The following is an 8,659-nucleotide window of genomic DNA, read 5'->3' on the forward strand; positions in this document are numbered from 1 at the left end:
TCTCTGTTTCTTTTCTCTTTCTTTTCTCTTTCTCTTGTCTCTTTTTTGTGAGACAAGGTTTCTCTGCATAGCCCTGGCTGTTCTGGAACTCACTCTGTAGACCAGGCTGGTCCTAGAATTCAGAGATCCTCCTGCCTCTACCTTTTGAATGCTGGGATTAAAGGCACCGTCCACCACTGACACTGAACTGGAGCTCCAAGCTGCCTCAGCCTCCTGAGTGCTGACTTTGCAGGCCTGGGTCACCAAGCCTGGCTGTAAAGTTTTCAAACTGTGATATGCACAGCTTCAACTCATTTCAATTCCAGAAGCAGGGGCACTCCTGGAGTCTCTTTCTTCTCTGTTCTCTACTGTGTCTGACTTCCTGTTCTGGGCCACCTCAGCCTGTTCCAGGTGCTTAAGTTTCTGTCCTTTCTGTCCTTCTCACATCTCAGGGTCACCGACACCAGTCTTCACTTCTCTGTGTTCCGATGAGCTGCTCTGATATCAGGCAAGCAGCTACTGGTTTGTTGTGACTTGTCGTGTTTCTTTTCTTGGATGACCTACATTGACATAAAATAAGGCTTTTAGTCATATCCAGAGAAGCTGGCAAACTGTAAATATTTCAGTTACAGATCACTGCAAGAATTAACACATCAGGGACCAGTGAGATGGCTTAGTGGGTAAAGAAGCTTAGAGTCAGGCTTGATCTGAGTTCAGTTCCTGCCACCTACACAGTGGAAGGAAAGACCCGCTCCTCCAAAGTATGCATGTACCCATACACATGCATACACAAGATAAATAAACATTAAAAAAGAATTAACACATAATTCATTAAGCCATTAAAGTTATTATCATTATTGTGAGGTGTGGTGACTCCTTTTAATAACATTTTTCTTTATTTTTATGTGTATGAGTGTTTTACCTGCATGTATTACTGTGTACCATGCACGTGCCTGATGCCTGAGGAGGCCAGAGAGGGCACTGGTGGTGGCCACTTTAATCCACACTTAAGATGGGGAAAAGAGCCACAGGAGCTGTGTGCTTTAAAAGGATAGTATCATTTAATTCTCTCAGCAAGAAGGACATAGCAACATTTTCGTTTTAAGAGAGCCAGCCAGGTGTGGTGTTGCACGTCTGTAATTCCGGCGTGCACAAAGTAAAGGCCGGAGGATCAGGGGTTCCAGGCCAGTTTCAACTACGCAGCCAATTCGATACCAGTCCGTACTACAATGATCTCAAATATATGTAATTTTACAAATTAATAAATACCTTTTTTTTTTGAGACAGAGTTTCTCAGTGTAGCTCTGTCTGTCCCGGAAATCACTCTGAAGACCAGGTTGCCTCTGCCTTCCAAGTGCTGGGAATTTTAAAGGCGTGTACCACCACCGTTGTCTGTCCCGGAAAACCAATGCGCAATCACACCTGGCCATAGATAAATAAGTGAAACCTGGTGTGCTGTCACGTGCCTGTAATACTGAGGTTTGGAGGTGGTGGGGTGGGGGTGGGACGATCAGGAGTTCAAGGTCATTCTCACCTACAAAGCCAATTCCCGTTAAGACCCTTGTCTCAAAAACATGGACAAAGCCAAAGCTCACTGACTTGCCAAGATGGCCCTGGCAGTAACTAACACAAGTAAGCTTCAAAACCAGTTTGTCAATTCCAAACCCACGCGAACTGAACTTCCCAGCCCGCGCCTCTCCAGCTACCGGCTATCTCGTTCCACACTCTCCGCACACCGGTCGGACCGCCTGCTGAGGAAGAGTGGCTCCGCCTGGCGCAGCGCCGCCGAGCCGGTGACCGGCGGTAGCGCGTGCCTCCTCCCAGCCGTGCTCGCTGCAAGTCACACCTTTCCCGCCCGCGGCCCCACGCGCGGCCCGCAGCGAACTACACTTCCCGGCAGGACGCGGCGCGCGCACGCGCACGGGGGGCCTCCGCCATGGCGACAGTGCTGTCCAGAGCGCTCAAGCTCCCGGGTAAGGAGTCTGCAGCCCGGCGACCACGCTGGGGAGGCCTGGTCTGGGGAGAGGGGCGGACGAGGCTCGGCGGGGCCTGCCTGTTAGCCGGGAGGGCTGCAGCGCTCGGAGGACGGGAAGGAGCGCCGGGGTGTGGGTCGGGGGCGCTCGGGGACACTTGGGGACTCGCGGGGACTCCCGGGGCAGAGACTGCTGGAGGCGCGCGGGGCCCGGTCGGGGGCGGAGGGGCGCGACGGTGACTGTCAGGTCAGAGAGCCTGACACCGCCGTCTCCCAGGGAGGGCCGGCCACCGGAGCATCCTTCCTTGAGCGCCGGGACTCGCTGCTGCGATCAGGGGCTGGACCAGAGGGGGCGCCGGGGGCTGCAGGACTGTGAGTGAGTGGCCTGGGCTGAACAGCGTTCTCCGCTTGCTGACAGCCGCCTGGCAGCAGCGAGCCAGCCGGGGCAGGTGTTCCCCTTCCTCCTGGGTGGAAGAGGAAGGCGAAGAGATTAGGAAAATGGCTAATTGAATCGCACCGGGTCACACAGCAGGGGGCTATGCTGTTTGAACCAAGGCACAGCTATCCTGTCGTTAGCAATTTTTAAGCATTCAGAGCTATCGAAAAAAATTGTTGTTCTCCTTAAAAATTTAAACATGCAGGCTTTTTTGTTTGTTTGTTTGTTTGGCTGATCTCTTAAGAGGAGAAGCAATTGCTTTCCCTGGCATGTTAAAAAGGGTATCTCTGATGCCCAGCTTGAGGCTTTTGGTGGGACTCAGGGCCCTTGTTCTTAAAGAGTTTCTACTCTGCTACCTTGAAACCAGCCCTGTGTCTTAGCTGACCCGAGACTTCATGTCATTAGATCTTTTCCCCCTTCATGGGCAGCTTGGAACACTGAAAAGAACATTGATAAGATCTATCTTGGAATGCGTACATAATACTGAAATTAAAAGAGAGGGTTTCCCTGCAGGATTCATTTACCCTGAAGAAAGTACCCTCCTGTTTGCATGCTGTCTTCTCAAAAACATAATTAAATGTCAGGCATTTTTAGCTTCTCTTGTTTATTTGTTTTATTTCAGCATAGATGATTGTTATTCTCTGAGAATAAAGCTGCAGGAAGGGAGTTAGATCAGGGGTAGAGTGCTTGCTTTGCACACACACAGACCCAAGTTCAATCCCCATCACAGAAAAGAAATGTTATTAGTATTCAAGAGGAGGGGAACGAGAGAGAATAATGAGATGGATATGAGAAAAACACAGTACTCTACGTGTGTAAAAGTGTAGTGAAACCCGGCATTTTGTATACTATTCAAAATAATGTTAAAAAATAATTCAGGAATATCTTGGCTGATCACTTTGGAGAATACAAAGCACACAGCGCACTCTTTGGTGTATTGAGTTGTAGTTCTTCGGTCATCAGATCCTATCGAGTGAATGATTCCTGTCTTTGGAAGGCAGTTTGGCCCCAAGGGCTGAGTTATGATCAGTACTAAGGCCTACATACAGATCTATATGCCTTGCCCTATATGTGATGTGGACTCTTTTTTCATTGGTGTTTTGCCTGTGTGTATGTCTTTGTGAGGGTGTCAGAATCTCTGGAACTAGAGTTACAGTTATGAGCTGCTGTTGAGTGCCGGGAATTGAACTCGGGTCCTCTGGAAGAGCAGCCAGTGCTCTTATTCACTGAGGAGTCATCTCTTCAGCCACACCCCACTTCTTTTCTTGTTTTTCTCCTAGTCTTTCCCTTGCCCCTTTTCTTCACTGCCCAAAATACAATTTGTGGCTTTTATATTAGGTAGAAGTTACTTTCTCAAAGCTGTTATTGGATACCTTGTAATTGGGGCTGTGACTCTGAGGTCCTGTTGGTTACTGTGCTCTTAGGTAACCCTCTTGGTATTTTTTTTTTTTTTTGTGGGGGGGAAGCAAATGGAATGGTGGCTACGAACAGGAGCCAGGCTCTGGATTTGGCTGGATTTGCTTTGATTTTACCTCTGCGTTGAGGATCCAATCCAGGGCCTTGTACGTGCCTGCTAGGTGTACAAGCTGCTGATTGGGCTTCATCCCCAGCCAGGCTCCGGGATTCACTTGGTTAGCTGCTTTACACCTTTAAGCTTTACTTTCCTCATTTGCAATAATAGTGTTGTTCACGAACATTCTCAACATGCCACACGCTGCATTGCATAGTTATCTCACAGGGTTATTTGGGATGGTAAAAGAGAGAGTTATTCTTAGGAATTTAATTAGCTTCTTGCATACCAGCTATTGTTTTGGTCTTTAGTAACTTATGGGGGCGGAACACGGGGAAGACCTGATCCAGCGGTGGGTGACACAGGGACCGAGCTCTGCTGGGGATGCAGTTCATCCTCTGGAACCCTTTCACTGAGCTCCGGATGGGAAGGCATTTGGCTCCTGTGCCCGGCACGAGGTTAATAAGTAACAGAGGGACAATGTGCCATTCATAAAGCCAGTAGGACAGCTTATCTCTTAGGTATATGTTTTTTTAGTTTTAAAGTTTAAAGGTCAAACACGGAAGGGACTGTTTGAGTACAGTGTTATTGTTGTGGTTTGTTTTATGGGATGTGACTTAGAGGACCGGGCCTCTAGGTAAACTAAGCCATACAGGGAATTGTTGACTTTGGTACAGGCACGTATCCCGTCCCACGTGTGAGTTACAGTGTGAGCTGAGGTAGAGGGTGGCACAGGGTGGCATATGTCTCAGTGCGTTTCCCTAAGCACACCTGGGCGTAACGCGGTTGCGTCCCTTCGCAGGAAGGAACAGGAACGATTTCACTGCACCATTTGGGAACACTGTTGAGTCACTGTCTCAGTCTCCCAGGAGGAAAGCAGTGCCTGTGAGAAGCTTTTACATCACTGTGTTATGAAACCAGAGCCTTCTCTTGTAATCTTTGCAGACAGAAATACAGTTATAGAAGCGTGTGTGTGCGCGCATGCCTGTGTCTGTGTGTGGGTATGTGCATGTGTACGCAGGAGCCCGTGGTGGTTAGAGGCATAGGATCTCCCCTGGAGCTGTCTCATGTGTGTGCTAGGAATTAAGTGCAGGTCCTGCAAGTGTAGCGCATGCTCCTAACTACTCAGTGATCCTCTAGCCCCTCTTTGCAGACATCTCACTGACTGAAAACCTGGGCCTTTGGAAGATGGCTCAGTCGGTAAGAGCGGTTGCTGTACGAGCATGAGGACCTGAGTTCGAAACCCTAGTGCCCACATAAAAAGCTGGGCATGGCTACACATGTGCCTAGAACCCCAGTGCTGAAGGGCTAGAGACAAAGGATTCCTGGGGCTTGCTGGCCACCAACTTAGTTCCAGTTTCAGAGTGAGATCTTTTTCCAGGAAAATAAAGTGGAGAGCAATATAACAGGACACCTGCTACCCTCCTGGCATGTAGGCATACACATCTGTGTGCACAGTGTACATACACTACACACACACACTGTGCATACATATACACATGTATACATACAATATGCACCTGTACACCATACACATGTGTGCTACACATCGCACATACATATACATGTATACACCATAAACACACACACACACCTGGGTGCTCACCAAAAGCAGCGTACTCAGAGTGAGTGCTGCGACTCTGGACTGTGAAGCACAGACTCTGGTCTGGTGAGTGTGGCCTGAGGCTAGTCAGGGGCTTCATGTTCTGCCCATTTCTGTTTCGTTTTTGTAAATAGAGAAAAAGAAACCTTGTCTAGTTAACTTGCATTCTATAATAACTAAGCCAAAGTTTGTTTTCATACTATCTGTGTTAATGTAAATTCGAATATTTATCATGCTCCAAAGGTTGCTCTTGAATTGGCTCTAATGTCTGAGAGCTTTCAAGGCATCAGCCAATGGTCGCTTTGTGCTCTGGTGTGCTGGCCTTCATACTGCAGAGGTCCTGGACTTTATACCCTAAGTTCTTCCTCGGACGACTTTGAAGATATTGTCCTACTACTACCTCCCCAATGCCCATGTAGCCCAGGCTGGCCTGGAGCTCACGACACAACAGAGAATGACTTCAATGCCGGATTGGTTCTCTTGCTTCTACCTCCCAAGTAGTGATTGCAGGCATATGCTACCACACCTAGGTGAAGTTAACCTATTAAAAAAATATTTTTAGTGTGCCTGGGAGGCAGCAGAGGGCTTACACTCACGACACACATGTGGAAGTCAGAGGCTAACATGCAGGAAAGGAGTTTCTATCAGGGGGTCCAGGGGATTGAACTCAGGTTTGTCAGGTTTGGCACCCACTGAGCCATCTCGCTGGTCCTTTCCCTGACTGTCCTCAAACTCTTGAGCCTCCCGAATTACGTGTTCCCCCATACCAGATGCCAGTTTGACTTTTGTCCATCATCGTTAGAAATTCGATCCTTCACTGTAAGCCGGATGCTATGCCCTTCCGTTGTCATCCTTGAAATCCTGTACTTTTACTGGGATGTTCAGTGAGAATCATCCTGTACCGGGTTTTCTCGGGCCTCTGTGCTGTTTGTTCTTGCTTTATTGCCATCTCTCTCCATCCTTCTTTTGCATCTCCTTTAAGTACTGTGTTATGCTCCATTTTCTCTCCTCTTTAGTTATACATATCTCTGTATTGGTCAGTTTGGTTTGAGTTTTATGTTTATCTGTGTGGGTTTGCGCCTGTGAGTGCCGTGCCTGTGGAGACCAGAAGAGGGCGTCAGGTGCCCTGAAGCTGGAGTTGCAGGCAGTTGTGAGCCACCTGGAATGGATCCTGGCAACTGCAAAATGGACTCGGATCCTCTGGCAGAGCAGAGTGTGTGCTTAACCATCAAGCCATCTTTCCAGCCCTGGTTTGAGTGTTTTGAGACAGGATCTCGTTTAGAGGCCAGGGTTGGTCTGAAACTCACTAAACAGCTGAAGCTGGCCTGGAACTCTGGGCCCTCCTGCGAAGCCTGCTGAATGCTGGGGCTTACAGTCACCACACAGTCTGTTTTGAAAGCCTTGGGAGTTAAGAGTAGCCATTGTTGAAGTCAGACTGCCTAGGTTTGAATGTACTTGCGCTTTAGCTATGGGCCAATTTCTTAAATGCTTAAACCTCAGTGTCCTCCTCCAGAAAATGGGAGGTATTTCTGTCTTCATTGTTTTGATACCTTATTGTTGATATTTTATCTTTTCTACTGAATTGTAGTTGCTTCTTAGAAGTATTACATCTTTTTATGGGTCTTTATTTCAGAAAAGATGATACTATTTTTGGGGGGAATCCACTGGAAAATAGTTTAATATTTCTTTCATCTAATGGTCGGATTGATCTGCCCTCCTCCCTGCAGCAGTGATGAGGGCAAACCCAGCAACTTATGCTTGCATAGGCAGTGCTTACCTCTATTCTCTATCCCCAGTTGCTCCTCCCAGCTCCCAGATGTTCTTTCCCCGACTGTACTCGCTGTATTTTGTGGTAGCCTTTCTTAAGTATTTTAGAACTCCGTAGTGTCTTAGGGAGTGAATGTTAATGTTGGCTCCTTTCTCAAGACTGCTCCTGTTTTGATGGGGTAGCTGTTTTCTTTTGGGTTACTGACTGAGATGGTAGCAGTTAGCCATGGCAGGTGTTAAGCTGGGAGCATATCCCCCAGCCCCCAGGCCTGAGAGTTATATAGGTCTGTACTCCACATCCCAGCACATCAGGTCCTGACTCCTCCCTGGGGGGAATCAGGACCACTCCCACAGGGTATTTAAGATAACTCCCAAAGGAATAGTCTCCTGGTTCCCCCTCGGGGCCACCGGAGAGTGCAGGAATCTTATTAAACCTGGAAATATTTTAATTTGGCTTGATTGGGATTTTTGCGTTGGCAGAGAGCTCGTGTTTTATGAAAAAAACCCTGACATCTCTAAGTCCCTCTCTATCCCTTTCTGTGCCTCTCTATCAAATCCTGGGTCCTCCATATTCTCAGTGGCCAGTTCTTGTCAAATAATTGCTGGCCCTGCCTCCTGATTCAAGTTTAACTTTATTAACACAGTCTCACAGTGTCCCGGTGTGATCAAATGTCCTGCAACATTTCCCCCTTTCTCTCTAAATAAAAAGGAAAGATTTTAACTCCAATCTTAGTAAAACTATATGCAATAAGAACAAATATCAAGTAAGAATTACATTCACAACGTCCAATTCATTTGTATTTGGCAGATTTGGAGAAAATACTCTATTATCTATCCTATCTTGATGGATCTAAAGTCTTATACCTAAACTTCTTTTCTGTCAGAGCTTGTAGCTTACAGACTTTCTGTAAGAGCCTAGCCTCATGCCCTTGGTCACCAGTGGTGAGCCACATTTACCAGCAACAGCTCTCAGAAGTTGTTGGGCCCATGTTGCAGAGGCATTTATACCTGGTCTCCTGGTGAGTAGCTCACCAGCTGCCAGTTGGGTGCCAAGTCTTGTTAGACTTCTTTTGGGCTGCCAGTTCGCAAATAATGACACGGAGACTTGTTTTGTTGTTTTTTTTCAAGACAAGGTTTCTCTGTGTAGGTTTAGAACCTGTCCTGGAACTAGCTCTTGTAGGCCAGGCTGGCCTCAAACTCACATAGTAGATCCTCCTGCCTCTGCCTTCCGAGTGCTGGGATTAAAGGTGTGCACTACCCCCGCCTGGCTCTAACAAGCTCTTATATTAAATTAACTCATTCTTATTCATCTTCTACATTCTGCCATGTGGCTTGTTACCTCCCCTCCACACTGTATGGTCAACGTCTCCATGTCTTGTTACCTCCCCTCCA

The 8,659-nt window shown here is 47.6% G+C and overlaps 1 protein-coding gene across 2 annotated transcripts in view; it reads left to right on the plus strand.

Moving 5' to 3' along the window:
- The first annotated feature begins 1,822 nt into the window (after nt 1–1,822).
- The window catches only part of Fam234b (family with sequence similarity 234 member B), a 40,077-nt gene continuing 33,240 nt past the window's right edge, over nt 1,823–8,659 (plus strand). For both annotated transcript variants that reach the window (XM_026787919.1, XM_005364506.3), the window contains exon 1: nt 1,823–1,952. In XM_026787919.1, the coding sequence (XP_026643720.1) occupies nt 1,916–1,952 (37 nt within the window). In that variant the 5' untranslated portion in view covers nt 1,823–1,915. The remainder of the gene's footprint in view (nt 1,953–8,659) is intronic.

The sequence above is a fragment of the Microtus ochrogaster genome, assembly GCF_000317375.1.
Source record: "Microtus ochrogaster isolate Prairie Vole_2 chromosome 14 unlocalized genomic scaffold, MicOch1.0 chr14_random_2, whole genome shotgun sequence".
Lineage (NCBI taxonomy): Eukaryota > Metazoa > Chordata > Mammalia > Rodentia > Cricetidae > Microtus > Microtus ochrogaster.